This window comes from Oryx dammah, unplaced genomic scaffold, assembly GCF_014754425.2.
Source record: "Oryx dammah isolate SB20612 unplaced genomic scaffold, SCBI_Odam_1.1 HiC_scaffold_25, whole genome shotgun sequence".
NCBI lineage: Eukaryota > Metazoa > Chordata > Mammalia > Artiodactyla > Bovidae > Oryx > Oryx dammah.
This window is the reverse complement of record NW_024070209.1, coordinates 19236022-19261713: the sequence shown is the minus strand read 5'-3', so window position 1 is coordinate 19261713 and position 25692 is coordinate 19236022. Positions and strand designations below refer to the sequence as shown.

The window sequence follows — 25692 nt, the reverse complement described above, 5'->3', positions numbered from 1 at the left end:
TAGTACCATATTATTTTTTTGTACCATAGCTAATGTATTAGTTTTCTAGGGCTGCCTTAATAAATTACCACAGAATAGATGGCTTAAAACAACAGAAATTTATTGGGTCCCAATTCTGGAGGTTTAAGTCTGAAATCAAGGTATGAGCAGGGCCATTTTTCCTCTGATGACTCTTGGGAATAATGCTTCCTTGCCTTCTTAGTTACTCATTGCTACTGGCAGTCCTGGGCATTTGCTGGTGTTCCTGGGTTTGCAGGTACATCTCTCATGTCTCTGTCTCTGCTGCCACACGGTGTGCTACCGATGCATCTGGTTCTGTGTCCAAATTCTCAAGGTATAAGGGTACCAGTCATTGAATTAGGAATTTGGAGTCAAAGAGGTGAAGATTGAGTATGACCTCATCTTTACTTGATTTCATTTCTCTCTCAGTTCAGTTCAGTTGCTCAGTTGTGTCTGACTCTTTGCAATCCCATGGACTACAGCTGCAGCACCCCAGGCCTCCCTGTCCATCACCAACTCCTGGACTTCACTCAAACTCATGTCAGTGATGCCATCAAACCATCTCATCCTCTCTTGTCCCCTTCTCTTCTTGCCTTCGATCTTTCCCAGTATCAGGGTCTTTTCAGATGAGTCAGCTCTTCGCATCAGGTGGCCAAACTATTGGAATTTCAGCTTCAACATCAGTCCTTCCAGTGAATATTCAGAACTGATCTCCTTTAGGATGGACTGGTTGGATCTCCTTGCAGTTCAAGGGACTCTCAAGAGTCTTCTTCAACACCACAATTCAAAAACATCAATTCTTCGGTGCTCAGCTTTCTTTATAGTCCAACTCTCACATCTGTACATGACTACTGGAAAAACCATAGCTTTGATTACATGGACTTTTGTTGGCAAAGTAATGTCTCTGCTTTTTAATATGCTGTCTAGGTTGGTCATAACTTTCCTTCCAAGGAGTAAGCATCTTTTAATTTTATGGCTGCAGTCACCATTTGCAGTGATTTTGGAGCCCCCCAAAATAAGGTCTGACACTGTTTCCACTGTTTCCCCATCTATTTGCCATGAAGCGATGGAACCAGATGCCATGATCTTCATTTTCTGAATGTTGAGATTTAAGCCAACTTTTTCACTCTCCTCTTTCACTTTCATCAAGAGGCTTTTTAGTTGCTCTTCAGTTTCTGCCATAAGGGTGGTGTCATCTGCATATCTGAGGTTATTGATATTTTTCCTGGCAATCTTGATTCCAGCTTGTGCTTCATCCACTCCAGCATTTCTCATGATGTACTTTGCATATAAGTTAAATAAGCAGGGTGACAATATACAGCCTTGAGGTACTCCTTTTCCTATTTGGAACCAGTCTATTGTTCATGACCAGTTCTAACTGTTGCTTCCTGATCTGCATACAGATTTCTCAGGAGACAGGTCAGATGGTCTGGTAGTTCCCATCTCTTTCAGAATTTTCCAGTTTATTGTGATCCACACAGTCAAAGGCTTTGCTGTAGTCAATAAAGTAGAAACAGATATTTTTCTGTAATTCTGTTGCTTTTTTGATGATCCAGCAGATGTTGGCAATTTGATCTCTGGTTCCTCTGCCTTTTTAAATCCAGGGTGAACATCTGGAAGTTCACGGTTCACGTACTGTTGAAGCCTGGCTTGGGGAATTTTGACCATTACTTTGTTAGCGTGTGAGATGAGTGCAATTGTGCGGTACTTTGAGCATTCTTTGGCTTTGCCTTTCTTTGGGATTGGAATGAAAACTGACCTTTTCCAGTCCTGTGGCCACTGCTGAGTTTTCCAAATTTGCTGGCATATTGAGTGCAGCACTTTCACAGCATCATCTTTCAGGATTTGAAAGAGCTCACCTGGAATTCCATCACCTCCACTAGCTTTGTTGATAGTGATGCTTCCTAAGGTTATCTGGGAACCTTACTTCCAAATAAAGTCATGTTTACAGGTAACAGGGCATAGGACTGATCTTGTCTTTTGGCAGGACAGTATTCAATCCACAGCGGCTAATATGATATAAAGACAGTTCTGTTTTGTCATTTCAATTTGTTATTACTTCTGAAAATTCTTTGTTCAGTTGGGGTTAACTGAAAATAGACCAAGCACTGGTCTCATAGTCTAATTCTCTATCTAGGAAAACTAAAGGTTTCTTGGACAGCACTTCTTCTAAGAACTCTTTGTCTATTCATTTATTAAACAAGAGTTGAGGACATATTCTCAGGCATATCTTTAGGCTTATAAAGATGGATAAGGTCTACCACTCGGTCTCAAAAAGCTTATGATCTAATGAAAGAGATCTGTATTTCAATCAGCTATCAGAAATATGAATCAAACACTGTAACAGTACAAAAACAACAGTTCAAATTAGTCCCAATAATTTCATAGTGTGGAATATATCTGAGAAGTTTTAAAACTGTGTTGGATATTTTATTTCTCCTTTAGATGCTTTATATTACTTAGGTACTTTTGGTAACTTTTTACATTCTGAAAGTTGGGATCCTTGAGAGATTATTATATTGAAGCTTTTGAATTTATCATGTTCTCATTATTTGCATTTCAACAGGTCCTGGAAGCATTAGAATATGTTTACTTATTGTAACATAATTTCTCAGGTATTATTTTGTTGAAGTTAATAATTATTTTTACCTTTTAAATACATATTAGAATACTTTTTTATTTTTCATTACTTACTATTTATGTTTAGAATTAAGGCCATTAGGTCCAGAGAAATTTTGTGTATTGGTGTGTTCTTATTTAAATGTGGAATTTTCTTTACGTTCATGTATAGTCTCAGGGGCGAAGTGAAATCTTAATGAGTCTACAGAAAGTTCTGAATGGACTGGGTGGTGCAGCAGCTTCCTGTCATCGTGATATTTACAAGAATGCCAGGTCCCTCTTAACTGACAGGTCAATGGCTGTTCGATGTGCGGTTGCCAAGGTTAGTTCTCAGCTGGTTTATAACATTGCTTCTTAACATGCTTGCTCTTAAATAATCAATGATTTTTTTTCTTTGTTTTAAAATATGGTATGATTTTTGTTCCCATGGATTAGTTTCATTTTATTTTCCAGAGTCATATATAGGAGGGAATAATGTTGTATGTGCTCTTTTTTTGGCCTGGCTTCTTTCACTCAGCATAATTATTTTGAGATTTGTCAGTGTTGTTACATGTATCGATAGTTCATTTCTTTTTATTGCTGGGTAGTATTTCATTGTATGGATGTACCACAATTGGTGTATTCCTTCACCTGCTATAAGTATTTAGGTTGCTTCAAATTTTGGCTATTACCAAAAAAGCTACTGTGAACATCTGTGTACTAGTTTTTGTATGCTGCTGCTGCTGCTAAGTCGCTTCAGTCGTGTCCGACTCTTTGCAACTCCATAGACGGCAGCCCACCAGGCTCCTCTGTCCCTGTGCTTCTCCAGGCAAGAACACTGGAGTGGGTTGCCATTTCCTTCTCCAATGCATGAAAGTGAAAAGTAAAAGTGAAGTTGCTCAGTCGTGTCCAACTCTTTGCGACCCCATGGTCTGCAGCCTACTAGGCTCCTCTGTCCATGGTATTTTCCAGGCAAGAGTACTGGAGTGGGGTGCCATATAGACCCATGCTTTTCTTTTACATGGATAAATACCTGGGAATGGTATGATTGGATCATATTCTAGATGTACATTTAATTTTTGGAGAAGTTCCCACCTTTTCCAAAGTATTGTTAAATTTCCTCTTTCTCCATGACCCTTATCAACATTGAGTATTGCCAGTCTTTTAACTTTTAACCATTCTTATAGATATGTACTCTTGCCTGGAAAATCCCATGGACAGAGGAGCCTGGAAGGCTGCAGTCCATGGGGTCGCTGAGGGTCGCACACGACTGAGTGACTTCACTTTCACTTTTCACTTTCATGCATTGGAGAAGGAAATGGCAACCCACTGCAGCGTTCTTGCCTGGAGAATCCCAGGGACGGGGGAGCCTGGTGGGCTGCTGTCTATAGGGTCGCACAGAGTCGGACACGACTGAAGTAGTCGACTTAGCAGCAGTAGCAGTAGCATAGGTATGTACAGATATCTCATTGTGGCTTTAATTTGCATTTCTAGACTAATGATCATTTTATTGCCTATTTACCATTCATATCTTTGATAAAGAGTCTATTCAAAAATTTTTGCCTTGTTATTGAGTTATTTGTTTTCTTATTGTTGTTTTGAGAGTACTTTGTAGGTTCTTTATATATTTCTTTATCACATAGGTGATTTACAAATATTTTCTCCCACCCTGTGGTCTGTCTTTTCATTCCCTAAATCGTTCCTTTCTAAGAAGAGGAGTTTTGAATTTTGTCAAAGTCCAATTTATCAATTTTTCCTATGTTAATTATGCTTTTAGTGTTGTATGTAAGGGGCTTCCCCTGTAGCTTAGCTGGTGGGAAAAAAAAAAATCCACCTGCACTGCAGGAGACCCCAGTTTTATTCGTGGGTTGGGAACTTCCCCTGGAGAAGGGATAGGCTACCCACTCTGGTATTCATGGGCTGCTTTGGTGGCTCAGACTGTAAAGAATCCTCCTCCACTTCGGGAGACCTGGGTTTGACCCCTTGGTTGGGAAGATCCCCTGGAGGAGGGCATGGCAACCCACAGCTTGCCTGGAGAATCGCCATGGACAGAGGAGCCTGGTGGGCTATAGTCCAATGAGTCTGGCAGGCTACAGTCCATGCAGTAGCAAAGAGTTGGACACGACTGAGCAACTAAGCACAGCACAGCATTGTATCTGAGACAACTTTTCCTAGCCCAAGCTTTCTCCTATGAGTTTCATAATTTTACACTTGGTTATGTGATCCATTTTGAGTTACTTTTTGTATATAGTGCAAGGTATGAATCAAAGATTTTTTGTTTTGTTTTACACATTAATATTTACTCGTTCTAGTGCCATGTTGAAAAGGCTATCTTTTCTTCACTAAATTGCCTTTGCACCTTTATTGAAAATCAGTTGTCCATATACTTGTGGGTCTGTTTTTGAAATCTCTGAATAGTTTCATTGAACTATTCGTCTGTCTTGATGTACCTTTCTTGATTACTGTAACTTTGAAGGTGAAAGTGAAAGTCGCTCAGTCCTGTCCAACTCTTTGTGACCCCATGGACTATATGGTCCATGGAATTCTCCAGGCCAGAATACTGGAGTGGGTAGCCTTTCCCTTCACCAGGGTATCTTCCCAACCCAGGGATCGAACCCAGGTCTCCCGCACTGCGGGCAGATTCTTTACCAACTGAGCCACGAGGGAAGCCCAAGAATACTGGAGTGGGTAGTCTATCCTTTCTCCAGTGGATCCTCCCTACTGAGGAATCAAACCAGGGTCTTCTGCATTGCAGGCAGATTCTTTACCAACTGAACTATCAGGGAAGCTCAACTTTATAGTGCCTTAAAATCAAGTAGTGTCAGCCCTTCAACATTTTCTTTTTCAAAATAGTTTCGGGTATTTTCAGTCCTTTGCATTTCCATAGAAATTTTAGCTTATCAATCTACAAAAATAGCATGCTGGAATTTTTATTCAAGTTGCACCAAGTCTATAAATAAATTTGGGGAGAGTTGACAACTTATCATTAAGTCCAACTCATAAATATGATATCTCTATCTCCCATTCATTTAGGTCTTCTGTGATCACTCTTAGCAACATTTTGTGGTTTTCAGATGCAGAGACCTTGCATATCTTCCGTCAGATTTATTGTTAACTATTTCATATTTTTACGCTATTTTAAATAGTGTTGATGAAAAAAATTTTTTAATTTCTAATTGTTCATTGCTGACATAGAGAAATACAGTTGCTTTGTACATTGATCTTGTGTCCACCAGCCTTCCTAAACTGTTATTAATTCTATGTCAGCTTTTTTTTTTTTAATGTTTTATTTATTTGGCTGTGTCAGATTGTAGTTGTGGCATGTGGGATCTAGTTCCCTGACCAGGGATCAAACCCAGGTCCCCTGCATTGGAAGTACAGAGTCTTAGCCGCTGGACCACCAGGGAAGTCCCCATGTCAGCTTTTTAAGTGGATTCTATCAGGTGTTCTATATAGACAATCATGTTGTCTATGAATAAAGACAGTTCTACTTCTTTTCCAGTCTGGATGCCTTTTATTTATTTTTCTTTCTTACTGCACTTTCTGACCAGATCCTTCAGTTCTGTGTTGAATAGAAAACGTGAGAGCCAACATTTCTTTTCTTGTTATTGATCCTTAAAGGGAAAATATTCAGTCCTTCACCATTAAGTACGATGTTAACTGTCAGTTTTCTTTGATGACCTTTATCAGGTTGAGGAAATAACCTTATATTCCTAGCCTTCCAAGAAGTTTTTGTTAAGAATGTATTTTAGATTTTGTCAAATGCGTGTTTGTTTTTTCTTTTTTAAATTTGATTCCTAGTGTTGTTTCTGTTTTGTAACTAAGTTTTTTATTTTAGGATAATTGTATGATAATTATAGATTTACATGCAGGGTCTTCCCAAGTGGCTCAGTGGTAAAGAAACTGTCTGCCAGTGCAGGAGACACGAGTTTGATCCCTGAGTCAAGAAGATCCCCTGGAGGAGGAAATGGCAGCCCACTTCAGCATTCTTGCCTGGATAATCCCATGGACAGAGGAGCCTGGTGGCTATATCCATGGGGTCACAAAGAGTCCGACATGACTGAGTAACTAAGCACATTGTATGCAGGTTTTCATGCAATTGTAAGAAATAATATAGAGAGATCTTTATAAACTTATACCCAGTTCCCCCCAATGGTAATATCTTGAAAAAGCATATGGCATTATAAGCAGCATAATACAATAGTGACGTTGACACAGTCCACTGATCTTGTTCAGTTTTCCCCAGTTTTACTCATAATCTGTTACATGTTTCTTTAGCATTTAATGAGATGAATAATATGAATTTTTTCCAACTTGCTAATGAATTACACTGATTAGTTTTAGAATTTTAATCAGTCTTTCATTCCTAGGATAAACCCTGCTAGGTCATGATATATATCCATTTTATATGTTGTTGGATTAGAGTTATTAAAAGTTTGTGTACAAGTTTTGCATCTACATCCATGGGAGGTATTGGTATGTAGTTTTCTTACCTTGTAGTGTCTTTGTCAGATTTCAATATCAGGGTCAGTATGTTGAGTTGGGAAGTATACCCTTCTCTTCAATTTGCTGGAAGAGTTTATATAGGATTGGTATTATTTCTTACTTAAATATTTGGTTGAATTCATCAGTACAACTCTCTGGGTCTCCAGTTTTCTTTGGGGAAAGATTTTAAACTACAAATTCAGTTTTTAAAATAGATATTGGGCTATTTAGGTTATCTGTTTCTTCTTGAGTGAGTTGTCTGTTCTATCTAAGTTGTCAAATATATTGTCCTTGTCATATATTATTGAATCTGCAGTTATGTGACTTCCTCATTCCTAATTTTGTGTCTTTTCTTTCTTTTTTCTAATCTGTCTGGCTAGAGATTTAGCAGATATGTCGGTTGTTTCAGACAAGCAGCTTTTGGTTTCATTTCTGCTTTTCAGTTTTCTGGTTGATTGATTTTCTCTCTTAACTGTATTGTTTCCTATTTTCCTGCTTGCTTTGTGTTGAATTTGCTCTGTGTCATCTATTTTTTTAGTTAGAGGCTGAGATTATTAATTTGAGACTCTTCTTTCTAACACAGGACTTTAGGGTTATGTATTTCCTCCTACCTGCTGGAAACTCTCAAGGGAGTGTGCTGGGACAACTGTAGGGTTCAACTGGTGTTTTTTATCTCTTAAGGATTAGCATTCTTCATTGCCTCATGGCCAATGTCTTCAAAACTGTTGTTTCATGTATTTTGTCCATGTTTTGTTGTTGTTGTTATTTCAGAAGAGAGAATAATTCTGGTTTTTGTTAACCTTTGTCTCTGGAAGCAGAAGTTCTAATCCATTTATTATTATTATTTTAAAAATTCCAGTGTCTCCTAGAACTACAGAATGAAGCTGTGTTCATGTGGACTGCTGAACTGGAAAATATAGCCACTCTCTGCTTTAAGGCTTTGGAAAACTCTAACTATGGGGTACGAGTGGCAGTGTCTAAACTCTTAGGAACAGTCATGGCTACAGCACTGATGCCAAAACAAGCAACAGGTATTATTTTCCAGCCCCCAGTCTAGAGTGTAACAGGTATTTGAAGATACATGGAATGCTTCCTTCTAGATGACGTACTACTTCTAGGCAAGTCAATTTAAAGAGTTTAAATTGTTAAATATACTTGTCTACATTTTCAAAAAATAGTTCCCACATGACTTTTTCCTTGATATGGTCAGGATATTTTTTATGATAATACTAAACAAGATTACATGTAGCAAGTACGTTGGACATTTAAGCAAATAAGATTTATGGGGTGGTCTTGTATCCATCTACATGTACAAGGACTAGAACCTGGCAGAGTAGATCTCCATTCATAGCAAAGTATAATTTTCCTTTTCTTGACCATTATTATAAGCAGACTTGGAGGCAGTGCTGATCTCCTCAGTTATTTCTGCTGTGCCTCATCGTTCCATGGAGATGCTTCAGGGGCAGCTCTGAGTAGCTATGGAGTGAGCCCAGTTCTGCTGCTGTCCCCACACCTCCTCCATCTCTGTATTGTAGAAAAAGACTCAGATTACAGGTTCAAGTCCTAGCTCTTATGTTTATTTGCTGTGAAACCCTTTGAACTTTGGTCTTTTCATCATTAATGATAATTATTTCAATGTTTGAATTAGGTAACAATGATAATGATGATAGGTAACATTCATTAAGTGCTAACTATATAAGGCACTGAATGAGAGCATAGTTATTTTATTTAATCCTCTCAAAAGCCCTATTAATCCTGAGTATTGCTGTTATTCTCATTTTATAAACAAGGAAATTGAGGCCTAGAGAGATGGTGTCATTTGTGGTGTAATGAGTGTTCTATTAAGTGAAATCAAAGCCCAGGCATCAAATTCTAAAGTCCATGTACGTAATTATGAACTTTATGTCTGTTCTACAGAATTTTTGTGAGGATTATATTTGCTACTCTATATGAAAGGACTTTATGAAGTAGGACAGCTCTTTACCAGGGGTAGCAAGTTGGTTACAGTCCAGTGACGTTTCAACCCATAGGTTTGGTTAACTGTTGTACAGAAAGCATGGTCTTGACAAAGTTTCATTGTGTCCATCTCAGTTGTGAGTGAGGGCTGTGATCAGTTAGCATTACCTGCTATGGATGTACTTTGTCCCTGTTGTGTTCCTCATATAAAGTTAGCATAATTGTTAGACTATTTTGGCATAGTATTAAATTGTTTTTAATTTGCAGTGCCTTCCTTTTTTTTTTTTTTTAGCATTTTTTGCTTCAAAATTAAATTTATTTTTACAAATACTTTGTAAATTGTAAGATTATAAGAAAATAAATGTCTCTGTCTCCTTTGTAGTAGTTGTAGGTATCCTTAAAAATAATTGCTTGAGTTTTAAAGCTAGATTATTAGAAAACATTTAAATAGCAAAATATATTTGCTTTATAAATTTGCTTTTTTTTCCTGAAAGTAATGCGCCAGAATGTGAAGCGAGCAACCTTTGATGAAGTCTTAGAACTCATGGCCACAGGATTTCTGCGTGGAGGGTCAGGTTTCTTAAAGAGTGGTGGAGAAATGTTAAAAGTTGGAGGGTCTGTTAATCGTGAAGTGAGAGTTGGAGTTACACAGGTTTGTAATATATATGTATAAAAGAATTCTGTTCATATGACTTGTGAAATTTCATTGAAGACTTGTACTAAGTAATAGCACATACAGAGATTTTTAATGCTATCTAAAATTTAATAATTAAAAATGTCTTTTAAAGCACTTCTCTTACTAAATGAATGAATTACATTCAAATTGTAAATTGTATGCTTATATGGAACGTTAGATACTTAATGATATGTGAATACACCTGCATCTAGTACATCTATCTATATGTAACAAAATTTTCCCAAATTTTACTTGGCAGAAAATCAGATGTAGAATAGTTTAGTTTTAACTGAAATTTTATTCAAGTAGCTTGAAGAGTTTAGATTTTAATGTTTTCAGCAGCCCTTGTAGCTAAAAATATTGGTTGGTACTTTGGATTCATCATCATTGTTTAATCACCAATGTGCTTATGAAGTTAAACCTTATGTGAGATAATTTCAGAATAATAATTAATACCAAATAAGATATTACATTTAATAATATAATAATAATAGTTAACATCTAATACAAAGAGTTGGACACAACTGAGCACACGCACATTAAAATGAAATGAATTTTTTGTGATCTTAGTCAAAATCATCCAATTATGCCTTGTTCCAGAAACAAATGTAAAATGGAAGTAAACCATTTCAACTTAATAGTCGTAAGCAAACGTTTTATAGCTCTAGGTCCGCATTTATTTAGCGTGTTGGGGCTCATTACTGTAGCATCTTCATCAGGGCTTCCCAGGTGGCTTGGTGGTAGAGAAGCCACCTGTCAGTGCAGGAGTTGCAAGAGACGTGGGTTCGATCCCTGAGTTGGGAAGATCCCCTGGAGTAGGAAATGGCAACCTACTGCAGTATTCTTGCTGGGAAAATCCTGTGGACCGAGGAACCTGATGAGCTACAGTCCCTGGGGTCGCAGAGAGTTGGCCACGGTTGAGTGCACGCACCGACACACATACATCACCTCCATCCCCTTCATCCCCAGGGTGATTTCACCTTTTCTTCCCATGCACACCACTCTCTCTCTATTCTTCATGAAGCTATTATCCCAAGAATTGTGTTTAGTTAAAGATACTTCAACTAGTAAATCCTATGCTACATGTACTAGGAAGGTCTCAAGTTTTAAATTTTCTCAGTTGTAATCTCAAAGATAAGTCATTTTGCATGCTGTCATCAGTTACTTACGTAGTTGTTTTATCTGTAATTTCAGTTCGTGTGTATAAATTTACCTGAAGTTATATCTTAATCTGTTTACAGGCATATGTTGTTTTTGTAACAACATTGGGTGGCCAGTGGTTGGAGCGTAGCTTTGCTACATTCTTGTCTCATGTACTTGATCTGGTTTCCCATCCTCGGGCAACACAAACACATGTGGAGGCTGTGTATTCCAGACGATGTGTCTCCTTTATCCTAAGAGCTACCGTGGGCAGTTTGCTAGGTGAAAAAGCCCAGATTGCAGCTGCCAAAGAGATATGCCAGGCGATTGGAAAACAAATGAAAGCAGTAGGTAAGAACAGATGTCATGGTATGTGTTCTTGGTTATTAGTAATTTAGTTCTTTATTGCAATCCTTAATAAATACTGATAGATCTGATTAGTTCATATGTCTTTTTGGAATGTGTGTGTTTTTTTTTCCTTCTTTTTTTCCACCACGCCATGCAGCATGTAGGATTTTAATTTCCCTATGAGGGATTGAACCCACACCCCATGCATTAGAAGTATGGAGTCTTAACCACTGGCCTGCCAGGGAAGTCCCTGGACTGTGTTTTAATAGTCATTTTTATTGTGTACTCTTATTTGATATTAAAACAACATATAATTACAGTAAATTGGAGTTTTTTAATATTTGGGTAGTGTGTTTGTAAGATTAGGTTTTTTCTGTTTTATTCCTAGTACCTTTACTGATTTTATAGCTCTCCTGGTATGCAGTAGCATATTGAGGAATCTTTGAGGGATAACCTATTATGGTTTTTCTTCTTGGAGCCTGTTTCATAAATACATGTTGTTTTCCCCACCTTTGTTAGGCTTGATATGAAGACTTAAAAACAGTTACAGGTGATTTTTAACCCATTGCAGAGTATGCTGTGAAGCTCAGTAATTCATAATTAAAAGAAACCTTCTTCTAGGCAGTATCAATTTTATAACTTTTTTCAGATTAACAAATAGTTATTGGGTATTTGAGATTGCAAAGCAGTAATTCAGGTTTTGAACAGTGAGTAGGATAAAGTTACTGTCGTCTTGGTGCTTATAATACAATTAGGGAACTAATGCAAGGTAAAATATAAATTGTATGAGATAGTTTATTTTATCATTGTTGCGAATATACATTAATCAAGAAAATTATATTGCCTAACAGATGTCTTTAGAAATAAGAATTTAAAGACTGTATAATGTCCAGGACTTTATATTTAGAGAATTTATAAATTCTTATAAAATTAATGAAAGTGAACTTTTTTGTTATAGTTAGTAGCTTACTAGGCAAATCATATTTTAAATGGACTAACTGAAAGGAATTAAAAGATATTCAAAGTAATGAGGTGTTGTTAGATATATTAAAGTAGTAATCTGTCCTAGATTCACAGCTTTAAAGATATTTGTTTGTTGATTCATTGAAGAAATGTTTGAGTGACAAAAACACTGCCATATGCTGGGAGTAAAATAGCAAGCCACACAGATAACACTTGTTTCAGTTCAGTTCAGTGTCTGACTCTTTGCGACCCCATGAGTCACAGCACGCCAGGCCTCCCTGTCCATCACCAACTCCTGGAGTTCACTCAAACCCATGTCCATTGAGTCGGTGATGCCATCCAGCCATCTCATCCTCTGTCGTCCCCTTCTCCTCCTGCCCCCAATCACTCCCAGCATCAGGGTCTTTTCCAGTGAGTCAGCTCTTCACATGAGGTGGCCAAAGTATTGGAGTTTCAGCTTCAGCATCAGTCCTTCCAATGAACACCCAGGACTGATCTCGTTTAGGATGGACTGGTTGGATCTTCTTGCAGTCCAAGGGACTCTTCGAGTCTTCTCCAACACCACAGTTCAGAAGCATCAGTTCTTTGGCACTCAGCTTTCTTCACAGTCCAACTCTCACATCCATACATGACTACTGGAAAAACCATAGCCTTGACTTAGGGAACTTCTAATTTAGTAACCAAAAGAGAGAATCCATGCATTTCCAAGTCCAGAAGTATCTAAGGAGAAAAGAGGTATTTAATTTTAGTCCATAATGTATTAATCAGTTATTTCCTATTATTTTATATTTTATAGCCTTTTAATTCATAATGAATGTAAATAAGATAAGAAAGTTTGTTACTGTCATTTCAGAGTCTTAAGGTCATAGATTAGTCATTTGATTTTAAAATAGTAAAAGAATTAAACACAGTGCTATGTATCTGGAATTTATGGGCCAGGATATAGTCTTAATTAGTAATTTGACGAGTTTTTAGTTGTTTCATGATTAAATACATATCAATTCTGTTGGAAGCTAAAAGATGGGGGAAAGGGTCAACAACATTAATCGAAACTTTGAGGAACATCCCAGTAAGAAATTCTAAAGTCACTCTCTTTATAGATAATCTTTCTGGTCAGTAATTTGACAGTGATGCTACCAACACATTGCAGCTCTTAAAATAGCGGTGATAATGATAAAGTAACAATAGTAGCTTCTAATGTTTACTGAATTTGTACTAGGGGCATCATTGATTTTTTTATCATTGTAATTTTGATTTGTGTTTCCCTAATTATTAGAGATCTTAGTTTTCTGAATGTTGAGCTTTAAGCCAACTTTTTCACTCTCTTTCACTTTCATCAAGAGGCTTTTTAGTTTCTCTTCACTTTCTGCCATAAGGGTGGTGTCATCTGCATATCTGAGGTTATTGATATTTCTCCTGGCAATCTTGATTCCAGCTTGTGCTTCTTCCAGCCCAGCGTTTCTCATGATGTACTCTGCGTATAAGTTAAATAAGCAGGGTGACAATATACAGCCTTGAGGTACTCCTTTTCCTATTTGGAACCAGTCTGTTGTTCCATGTCCAGTTCTAACTGTTCCTTCCTGACCTGCATACAGGTTTCTCAAGAGGCAGATCAGGTGGTCTGGTATTCCCGTTTCTTTCAGAATTTTCCACAGTTTATTGTCATCCACACAGTTAAAGGCTTTGGCATAGTCAATAAAGCAGAAATTGATGTTTTTCTGGAACTCTCTTGCTTTTTCTATGATCCAGGGGATGTTTGCAATTTGATCTCTGGTTCCTCTGCCTTTTCTAAAACCAGCTTGAACATCTGGAAATTCACGGTTCACATATTGCTGAAGATCATGGCATCTGGTCCCATCACTTCATTGGAAATAGATGGGAAACAGTGGAAACAGTGTCAGACTTTATTTTGGGGGGCCCCAAAATCACTGCAGATGGTGATTGCAGCCATGAAATTAAAAGACACTTAATCCTTGGAAGGAAAGTTATGACCAACCTAGATAGCATATTCAAAAGCAGAGACATTACTTTGCCAACAAAGTTCCATCTAGTCAAGGCTATGGTTTTTCCAGTAGTCATGTATGGATGTGAGAGTTGGACTGTGAAGAAAGCTGAGCTCCGAAAAATTGATGCTTTTGAACTGTGGTGTTGGAGAAGACTGAGAGTCCCTTGGACTGCAAGAAGATCCAACCAGTCCATCCTAAACGAGATCAGTCCTGGGTGTTCTTTGGAAGGACTGATGCTAAAGCTGAAACTCCAATACTTTGGCCACCTCATGTGAAGAGCTGACTCATTGGAAAAGACCCTGATGCTGGGAGGGATTAGGGGCAGGAGGAGAAGGGGACGACGGAGGATGAGATGGCTGATGGCATCACCAACTCAATGGACATGGGTTTGAGTGAACTCCGGGAGTTGGTGATGGACAGGGAGGCCCAGCATGCTGCGATTCATGGGGTTGCAAAGAGTTGGACACCACTGAGTGACGGAACTGAACTGAATTATTAGAGATATAAACACAGTTCTTAACAATCAGGCATTCAGCTTGTATAATCTAAAAACATAAAATTGTACAGATCAAAAAATTATATCATGGTTTAATTCATCCACATCCCGTACCTGATTTTGTGCTTCCAGAAGCGGTAGTGAATGACACTAGTGGGGAGAACAAGTCTGGAGCAGCAGACATTGCGGCAAGCCAGCATGTGATGGTCTGTGCCCTGCAGGAGCTCGGGAGCCTGGTGCAGAGCCTGAATGCCACTGCGTCCCCTCTTATTCAGGAAGCATCTATAGGTGTGCTGTTCACTTATAGGCCGGAATATTTTTTTCAATATTTTTAAAAGTCATAAGTGTGATTGATAAACTCCCAGTTGGTTGCTTAACATGGTAATTGGAAGTTTAAATCACCCATTAAAAGTTGGGTTTTATTTAGGATTCACTGTGATAATGAATCTTGAATTAAATATTAAAATAATGCTTTGAGAGACAAACAGTCATGGTAGTTTTGTTTCTAAACTTTATTGAATACATCAGCGTTTTATAATTCATTGCATATAATTGTACTATGTTCTTTGTAGAAAACTTTCCTTTAAAGTACTTACCTGTTTATGGGTTGAGATGTGTGTGTTTTTTGGCAGCAGTTCTGAAAGTATCTGTGTAAAATTGTAACACAATATTAATGGTGGTGTTATACATAGTCTTTTAACTCATTAAATTGTGTGACTTCATTAAAGAGTAATTTTGAGTATTTTTTTAGGTCTTTTGGAGACTGTGACCTCAGTGCTTCTCCATCCAAGCATGGCAGCTCGACTTGCTGCTGCCTGGTGTTTGCGCTGTGTGGCTGTGGCATTACCTTTCCAGTTGACACCATTTCTAGACAGATGTGCAGAACGGCTCAACAGCTTAAAAACTTCGCCAGAAGCTGTTAGTGGATACAGTTTTGCAATGGCTGCTTTGTTAGGTGGAGTTCATCAGTGTCCTTTGGGCATTCCTCATGCCAAGGGAAAGGTATGACAAAGATCCTAGAATGTTAAGTGCTAACCCATGGGCTTTATTTAGCCTTCATTGGAATACCTTCTATGTTTGATGTTGAACTGGATGATCAAACAAAAACAGTTTTACGTGATAATAAGTGACATAATATTCTGTTTATATGGAGTTATGCCGTGCTGTGCTGTGCTTAGTTGCTCAGTCATGTCCAATTCTTTGTGACCCTATGTACTGTAGCTCACCAGGCTCTTCTGTCCATGGGGATTCTCCAGGCAAGAATACTGGAGTGGATTGCCATACCCTCCTCCAGAGGATATTCCCAACCCAGGGATCGAATCCAGGTCTCCCACATTGCAGGCAGATTCTTTATCATCTGAGCCACCTGGGAAGCCAATGAATACTGGAGTGGGTAGCCTATCGCTTCTCCAGGGGATCTTCCCGACCAGGAATTGAACCAGGGCCTCCTGCATTGCAGGCGGATTGTTTACCAGCTGAGCTACCGGGAAAGCCCATATGGCGTTGACAGACCCTAATTAAAATTTGATACTTACTTCTGTTACAGAAATAATAGGTTTTGTCTGGGTATAATATCATTTTATGATTTATTTTAGAGAGATATTAAAAAAACCTTATGCTGATTCTTTAGAAATCAGAGCTTTTCTTTGGAGTTTTAGAAATATAATTCACATTGCTATATTCAAAATGTCAAGAGAATGTGCTGTTGCCATAGTTAGCATTTTGGTAATACTTAATAAAAGTTGAATAGCTGTCATGAATTAGTTACCATTTTTCCACCTTTCTTTCTGCTATACCGTGTACTACTATGAAGATTTTCTTCTTAGGAATATGTGTTTATATAAGTATTATTTGCAATTTTATATTGTGCTAAATTTTTTAATTTTTTTTTTCTGTGTTACTCGCCCTATGTCCATTCATTTCTGTGACTTCTATAGCTACTACTCAAACCTGAGCTTCCATCTCCCTTTGTCATATGCTTGTCTCCTACTGATTTTCCTTCTTTGGAGTCTTTATCTCCCATCTCTTCCATGTTTTATATGTGTTCAAAGACCCTTAGAGACTACGCAGGATCAGAGAATAAAATATAATCACCTCTGTCTGCTAAACTTGTACCTTCATAATTTGCTTTAATTCTGTCCTTTCATTCTAGTTTCCCATTGCACTCGTCAGACTAGCCACATTGCTTTCTTTCCAAGCTTTTCTTCAGCCTCCGTGTCTTTGCTTATGCTAACATCTTACATTAGAATTTCATCTCTCTCGTTAACCTGCACCAAACTTAGCTGCTTTGTTTAGAAGCCCAATTGAAGTTCCATCTCTTCCGCGAAATACCTTCAAAGCTACCCAGTCTATGGTAGCCTTTCTCTTTGCTGACCACTGCATCTGTACTGTTATTCTGTCGTTTGATTGTATGCTGCTTGTTACTTCCCTTTTTTCCTATGTCTTTTCTAACCACCTTAGGATTAGCTTAATGGCAAATTTATAATAAGAGTTCAACAAATCTTTAAGTGTAGGTTTACAGTGTTACTACTAATAGCATTTATTAAGTGACTACATGGATCAGCACCATTCTGAGTGCTTTCCTGTATTAACTTATTTAATCTGCACATGAGTGACGTTGGTTCTCCTGTTCCTATTTTAGCAACGAGGCATAGAGATGAAGTTATTCTAGGTCAGAAAGCTAGGAAATGACAAAGCTGGGATATGAACTCAGGCATCTTGGCTCTGGAAGTCATATTCTTAACCACTGTGCTGTTGTGGGTCTTCTCTGAGTCAGCAGTGCAGTTGAGATTGATTAGGTATTGATGTTGCCTCTTTAAAAGCATGTTAACAGCAACAACAAAAAAGGCCAAATTCTTTTTTAATAAAAGTATACTAGCTATGTATTATCTGTTTTGATCTTGTTAACTTGTTTAAATTAAAATCCACTTCTAAACCTCTCTTGCAGATGGTTGTTAGTATTGCTGAAGATCTCTTACGAACTGCTGCACAAAATAGCAGGCTGTCTTTACAGCGCACCCAAGCTGGATGGCTCTTACTTGGAGCACTCATGACTTTAGGTACAACTGTAACTGAGTAGGATTTTGTCTTATTCTGTAACTGTCAGCACACTGTAAAGAAAGTTTAAAAGTATTCAACTTCACATTCTAGACTTTGAATGAGGCTGTAAAATGATAATGATGTTTTTATCGTCATGTGGTATGAGCTTTTTCAGTAATTTCTGTTTATGTACACTTACTGAGAAAGTGAAAGTCACTCTGTTGTGTCTGGCTCTTTGCAACCCCATGGACTATAATCCATGCAATTGTCTAAGACATAATACTGGAGCTGGAGTGGGTATCCTTTCTCTTCTCCAGGGGATCTTCCCAACCCAGGGATCGAACCTAGGTCTCCCACATTGCAGGTGGATTCTTTACCAACTGAGCCAAGTTTCACCTTTACCATCAGAATAGCCATGGTCTAACTGATTAGCCTATTAAAAGAAATGAGGTATTCCGTGCTCAAAGTGAAGGCTAGTGACGTGATTTTACTAGGATGATAAAGTCACACAGTAAATAATATCTCTCGTTGGCTTTACATCCTTGGGGTTATTCTTATGCACTTCACTGTCCTAAGTGTTATGACAAATCTGAGATGCAGATAAAGTTTAGCATTATACATAGAAGTACATGTTATTATTGTCATAATATATGGTATCAATATGTTATCACTGTAATAAGGTGTGTCCACTTTTTACTTCACATTTTCGGCTTCTACTATAAAAAGTATGTGTGTGTGTACTAACTGCAGAGTTGCTAACTGCTTGATTCATCTACTTTTTGAAAATTGAACCTTGATCTAGTTTTCTAAAGAAAATAATAAGTGGTAACTTCCAGAACATTATGTTAAGTATGTTATGTGGTATATTAAATGAATTCCTTAGCAGTATAAATATAGGTTCCTACTTCTAAATATACCACTCCATGAAAATTAACCGTATAAATTGCCCTTAAAATGGAGTAGTAAATATTCATATGTGTGTGTTTAGGAACAGGTGTATATGTTTATATACATATATGTTTATAGAAAAGACATCATGAAATATGTCCTAGATAACTTTATGTTGATAGAATGTAATCTGTCATTCTAAATATATCTGAGTAATTTCTTTTAGATGACATTTTATGGATTTATTTTATGTTGGATGCTATAAATATTGTTAGTTTCTAGATGAATTTTACTATGCTTCAATAGATATATATTTTACTTAAAGAATAAAAAACATTTTGAAAATGTTAGAGATTAAGATAGAGATAAGAATTATTGTTAAAGCTTATTTGGGGCTCTTTTCTATGACTTCTTTTTGTAGTGTTATATATAGTATGGTTTTGTATTCCCATTTTCTTGGTTAGGACCGTCTGTTGTTCGTTACCATCTACCCAAGATGTTGTTATTGTGGCGAAATGTTTTCCCTCGTTCTTTAAAGGAATTGGAGGCTGAGAAGGCCCGAGGCGATTCTTTTACCTGGCAGGTAACATTGGAAGGTCGTGCTGGAGCTTTATGTGGTAAGAACTGAAGGGATTGCACTTTCACAATATTATTTTCTTACTAAAATATTTGTGAAGTGAAGGTAAATCATTGCTTCAGTTTTTTTATTTTAATATATAATGATGAGTTTGTAGACTTTTACATTTAGAAAAAAACTTTGTAAATAATCTATACCAGTTTACTAATTTTGTAGTAAAAATGAAGTTAAGTCTTTGAAAAGGAGGTTAGAGTTTGTGATCAAACAGGAGCTAGAATCCAGGCCTCTTAATTCCCAGTTACTGCAGTCTTCCACCTGAAGAAGCACTGAGTCATCATGTGAAAAAACCCAGTGCTTATTTAAAGGAAAAAGAAACTCAGGATTAGCAAGTCTAATGAGTTTACAGTTAGTCTTTTTCATACAAATAGCTGTTTTCTCCTATCAGAACTGCAGAAGTTGATACATTTTTTAGATATCAGCATTTTCAACAAGTGTGAAATAAAGTTGTTTTTGTTTGGGAGTCAGCAACTTATAGGAAAGGCTCAAGTTTTGTTTTATTTGGGAACTAAAATTACACTGAGTGACTATACTTTTTTGTTTTTTTACTTTATTTGAAGATGAAAAGTACTTCTTTTTCCAAACTGTGGGAGATGGACGTGCACTTAACCATAAACACAGCAGGGCAGAGTGTCAGTTTTGTCCCCATATATCTGAGAGATGGTAGCTCTACTGCTAAAGAGCCCACAAAGATACTTCTGCTCACTGGGGCATTATGTCCATTCCTGGTTCTCTTCTGAAACAGCTCTCTTTTTCAGTCATCTGAATTTACATGGGGTCATAGACCTCTGAATTCTCGCCCACGGAAATCTTCTTAAGAGACATCTCCCCTTCCTCTGCCTCTGTTGTCCATTCTTCTAGCCTTTTCTAATGAGTTTTCTCTGTCGTTGCAGTTGGTTCTTCTTTTGGTTTGGCCTTGTTTTAGAACCTGATGTTTTTGTAATAATTAAAAATTTTAGGAACCTTTATGTAACTTTATAAATTGTTCATCTTCACAAAAGCTGTTTCAAATCAGTCTTTTTAAAATTTTTATCTAGCAATGAGGAGTTTTGTTGCACATTGTCCTGAACTCCTGACTGAAGATGTGATTAGAAAATTGATGACCCCTATTGAATGTGCCATGACTATGATGTCACAGTAAGTAGGCAATTAGAACACATTAACATCCAATTTTATATATTTAAAAATTGCCATATTTTGTAATTTCCTATACTGTCATATAGAAAATGTACTAAACTTTACGTAAAGTGACTTTAAAAATTATAGTGATATAGATTGAAATAAAATTGTGTTATAGTGTTTCTGTTACTAATAGTAAAAGTTACAAAATAAACTAAAACAAAAACATAATACTTATCAGTGTACTTTGATGGTACATTGATATCATCTGGATATCATCTGGATATCACATTGATTTGACTGGAAAAGAATGTTTGTAAGTACTGCTTATTCTAATAAGCTGATACGAATTATACTTTTGACATTTTAGCATTCCCTCTGTAATTAAAGCCCATGGAGCTCATCTGAAAGCTAGTGCTGCCATGGTCCGTTTAAGGCTTTATGATATCTTGGCGTTGTTACCTCCAAAAACTTACGAAGGTAAGTAAAATTTGTGGATGTTTGATAAAAATTCTTCATTATGCCTTTCCAGCTCTTCACAGTATCATAGAGTTCTGACCCTGGCTGCCTCACTGACTCACTATGCAAAGGAAGGCCACCATTTTCCTTTTCATCATACTGAGTGGCTAAGGCTTGTTGAGCACTGCTGTGTTCCAGGTCCTACCCTAAGCCCTTTATAAGTATTGGTGTCTTTGACTCTAACCACAGACCTTATCTTTGTTTAAAGGTGAAAAATCTTGGGTACTTAGAGGTTGTGTAGCTTGCACGGATCTGGGAGGTAGTAGCAGAGCTTGGATTCAAACCCAGCTGGTTCATAGTCAGAATCTATGCTTTCGATGACTATCCTGTTATGATATAGCCAATAATTTAGGAATCTGGAGGGAGAATGTTAATGTACTTTTGCAGAAGTTAAATGTCATATAAAATGTTAATATCCCAGTGCAAACATGCCTGAGAACTTTGATATGCCCTGGTTCAATGTTTGCACATCACTGAGTAATTCATAGTAAATAATAATCATATTAACATATTTTAAATAAAGAACTTTTCCTGAATTTGAGTTTTTTATTTAAATAATTTGGACTAAAAGGCATAATACAATAATGAAGAAGTGCCATTATTGTTTATTAAAACTAGCAATGAAACATTTAATACAGATTTTTTAAAAAAGGAAATAGAGATTTAATTATTTTACTTCTGTTGAACATATTGCTGCTCTTTGTAGGTAATGATTGTCATCTTCTTAAAAAGTATTATTTTTTATCTGATCTGAGTTCTGTTTTATAGGCTCTTTCAACGCACTTCTTAGAGAGCTGGTGGCAGAATTCACTTTGACCGACAACTCAGCCAACACAACTACTTCCCTCCTCAGATCCCTCTGCCACTATGATGATAGTGTTCTACTTGGGTCCTGGCTTCAAGAAACTGATCATAAATCAATTGAAGACCAGGTAGTAAACTATACATTGAAATGATTACTAGCTTGATTGATAAACAGTGGTACTAGTATACATTGTCATTTTGAAAGAAAGTATTGTAGACTAAGGTTTACTTTTCATTTATCTTTCTTAAGACATTTAAAAATATCTTCTTAGTGGTAGATAAATAAGGAGAAAAGGTAAGCAGCAATAGTTAGAATTGGGTGAGTTGTCTTTATTTAATAGGCTGTGTATTTAGGTATCCTGTCGCTGCTTTTGCAAAGATCAGTTTTGACTAGCTTTTTGGTTGTTGGTGTTCTGTTTCGGTTTAGTTTATTTTGTGACAGATTAGAGAGGAATAAAATTTAGTAGACTGAAGATTTAGAACCTTTTTTGCCCACTGAATACATTATTTCATATGTACTTTTTTAAAAGTTTCTAAAGTAAAGTAAAGTCGCTCAGTTGTATCCGACTCTTTGCCTACCAGGCTCCTCCCTCCATGGGATTCTCCAGGCAAGAGTACTGGAGTGGGTTGCCATTTCCTTCTCCAGGAGATCTTCCCAACCCAGGGATCGAACCCAGGTCTCCTGCGTTCCAGACAGATGCTTTAACCTCTGAGCCACCAGGGAAGGTCACTTTAAAAAACTTCTTTTGTGGGTTTAAGTTATTCCTGATGTTATTTTGCTTACACATTTTAAGGTGGGTACTATAAAAATGTTTTAGAATGAAAAAGATTTTTTTAAAAATTATATCAACTGTTGTGACTTTTTTTAGATAGCCAAATTACATACTCCTCTATTTAAACATTTCCATAGTTAATCATTTTGTTCTTTTATTATTATCTTTTCTCTCTCCTCCTCTGTTTTACTCTTCATGCCCAGTACTTGGTAAGTGAATTTCCTAAAGTAGATTTCAGACGATTTTTGTGTCCTCTTTCTGCAGCTCCAGCCAAACAGTGCATCTGGGAGTGGGGCTCTGGAGCATGACCCATCCTCCATTTACTTACGAATACCTGCTGGAGAGGCTGTGCCTGGGCCTCTTCCCCTTGGAGTTTCAGTCATTGACGCTTCCGTGGCTCTTTTTGGTGTGGTGTTTCCTCATGTTTCTTTTAAACACCGGTTAGTATAAAGTCATAGTTAAATATAAATTATTTTTAAGTAGTAGATTTTCCCAGCCAATGAGTTTCCTTTTATTTCTCATTCATTAGGTGTTTTTATTGTGAAAAGATGTGAAGTTTTGTCGTTCTTTTATTGCATCAATTGAGATGATTTGGGGTTTTTTCCTTCATTCTATTAAGGTGCTATATCATATTGATTAATTTTTGTCTGTTGAGCCATTCTCAAATTCCAGGAATAAATCCCACTTGGTCATAGTATATAAACCTTTTAATGTAGTGCTTTAGTTTGCTTGTATTTTGTTCAAGGTTTCTATGTCAGTATTCGTATTTGTAATTTTCTTGTAGTGTCTCCCTGTCTTTAGTATCAGTGTAAAAGTTTTCAGAATATATTCTGGATGCAAAAAAAAAAAAAGTTCAAACAATAGTCTCACAAACATAATAACATAAATTGCATGCAGACTCCACATAATTTGAAACTGTTTTTCAGATTTGAGCCCATGTTCTGGCTTCTAATAACTGTTGTATTGTGGACTAGGTCTTATACAACAAAATTTTCATTGTAGTAGTTTTTTTGCCAGTTTATAAGGCATAGTATGTTTGCCTGTATCTTTAATTAGGGACAGCAGTTTTCCAAGTTTTTTGATTTTGTTACTGAGAAAGTAAATGAATGAGAAGTCTACTCCCTAATGTAACATTTGTCAGATGTTAAAATCTGGAAATTGGAACACTAAAGTAACTGATTCTTTTCTTAATGGGAACATTTTAGTTTGCTATGCTTTATGTCCACAGACACTGTACTTAACTTTTAGGTGCTTTATGCTTATAGTGATTTTCCCAGAAGAAGGACTAAAAATGAATTAATGTAAAATCTTCACAGATAGTTCAGGTTTTAAAAACTATGCCTCAAGAACATTGTTGTATTTGTATAGAAAAGATAGCATGTCTTTACATATGTAGGTTACTTGATTGTTTTTTAACTTGAGGGGAGAATTTTAAATATGGAATTTTACTTTATCCAGATATCTTCAAGAACATCTGGTTGCCATGTGAATGTTAAAGACTTAAAAGTGAAAGAATCTTATGAAGCATCTATTTTAATGTTCTTATTTTAAAACTAAAGAAATCTAGGTCTGAGAGCTTGTGGTTTGCCAAAAATTCTACAGCTAGTTGTGAAAGCTGTAACTAGAATCCAGGATTATCTTTATTAAATCACTTTCGTGAAACAAGAATAGATAATTCTATCAAAAATATAATATATAACATAAATATCCAGGGATGGAGGAATCAGTGAATACATTATGGGAAGTTGATAGGCTGAAGTATGTTTTACAGAGACAATGTTTTGATATCAGCAAATGCTCATTATATAATTTTAAATGAAGAATGTAAAAGACAAGAAGTGTTGCAGTTTCGATTTTAAAATATATAAAAATGTTCAGCAGTTATTCCTAGGTAGTAACTTTTTCTTGATATTTTTCAAGTTAAGAGAAATAAATACTTTATAGAAGGGGAAACCTTTTTTTTTAAGTTGTGCGTTTGAGATCAGTTATAGGCACACGATGTTTGATGGCCGTGTTGGAGCACATGTACATCTTCTTAGGTGTGTGCCTGAAAGCAATGTGGACAGTACCCTGCTTCCTCACCATAGACGTGGGTCAGTGTCAGAGAGGTGTGCACATGTCAGCCCGAACAGGTTTCCTCTAAGAACCTCTGACTGGGGTTCCTCCTCAAGGAAAGATGGTTTCTTCCTATTGGGTTTTTGAAGAATGCTTTGACTTGAGACCTGTGGCCTTTTATAATTGAGCTTAAACCCTTCCAGTGAAATTCCTCTAGATTCCTTTGCCCACTCCATTTCTTTTTAGGAGAATCTGATGTGACTTCATTCTCTTTAGTCAGAATAGTCTCAAATGGCTGTGATTTGGGGAAGAGGGGTAACTCTCATTTTTTAAAAATGAAAGAGTGAAACAACCAATTCACCTCTGATTTTTCACATTTAACAAAAGTGACCAAGCTAAATATTAAAAAAAAACCCGAAAAACTCCCAATTAGCTTCCAAAAACAGGGCATGAAGTACTATTTTCTTCTATGTGTGAACATTTTAAAATTTCCAACCTAAAAGTCTTCCACAGAGATGCACAGCTAATGATGGTTATTCTGTTCAAGAGACCTTGAGCATCTACTTTGTTGCACACTGAAGATGACTCAGATTATGGCCTTATTTTGCTGATTGAAACTTAATATTAGTCTCTTTTGTTGTGCCAGTTAGTTGTTTCCTCATGTTTGTCTGTTAATTCAAAGAAGGGGGGAACTGGTTTAGCCCAGGGAATGAAAATAGAGGAGTGATAGCATGGGGCGTTATTTGTTAAACAGCATGTTTTATCTCTGTTTTTTGAGCCATATTTGAATAAAAAGTAGTGCTAATATAATCTTTATTCTATTATAGATTACAAATGTTGGATCACTTTGCTGAATGTGTTAAACAAGCCAAAGGTGTTCGCCAGCAGGCGGTGCAACTTAATATCTTTACAGCTGTACTTAGTGCACTGAAGGTATTTACTTTTAAACATAGTAAATGTTCTAAACTGAGATTTTAACTAATACCTTTAATATAGTAAATCAGGCATACCAAGACTATTATATAATCTATAATATTAAGTTGTTAATCTATAATATGGTAATATTAAGATATTACTGTTTTAAGATAAAAGGGCAACAGCTAAAGAGTTTAAATGGGCATGAATTAAATCATATTTTGTAAACTTCAGGGAAAGGGATGTAGGCACTGGTTATGCAAAAAAGATTTGTGCAA

At 36.7% G+C, this 25692-nt stretch overlaps 1 protein-coding gene and 1 non-coding gene across 3 annotated transcripts in view; one reads left to right on the top strand and one right to left on the bottom strand.

Annotated features, from left to right (window-relative positions):
• The window catches only part of HEATR5B (HEAT repeat containing 5B), a 96773-nt gene that overhangs the window by 8933 nt on the left and 62148 nt on the right, over positions 1-25692 (top strand). For both annotated transcript variants that reach the window (XM_040224633.1, XM_040224632.1), the window contains exons 5-17: positions 2792-2941; positions 7943-8114; positions 9534-9691; positions 10957-11206; positions 14801-14956; positions 15420-15670; positions 17616-17727; positions 19060-19212; positions 20267-20366; positions 20719-20828; positions 21636-21799; positions 22709-22884; positions 25327-25432. In XM_040224633.1, the coding sequence (XP_040080567.1) occupies positions 2792-2941; positions 7943-8114; positions 9534-9691; positions 10957-11206; positions 14801-14956; positions 15420-15670; positions 17616-17727; positions 19060-19212; positions 20267-20366; positions 20719-20828; positions 21636-21799; positions 22709-22884; positions 25327-25432 (2058 nt within the window). The remainder of the gene's footprint in view (positions 1-2791; positions 2942-7942; positions 8115-9533; positions 9692-10956; positions 11207-14800; positions 14957-15419; positions 15671-17615; positions 17728-19059; positions 19213-20266; positions 20367-20718; positions 20829-21635; positions 21800-22708; positions 22885-25326; positions 25433-25692) is intronic.
• TRNAG-UCC lies at positions 5933-6005 on the bottom strand. The gene has a single exon. It is a non-coding gene; the product is annotated as a tRNA-Gly (tRNA).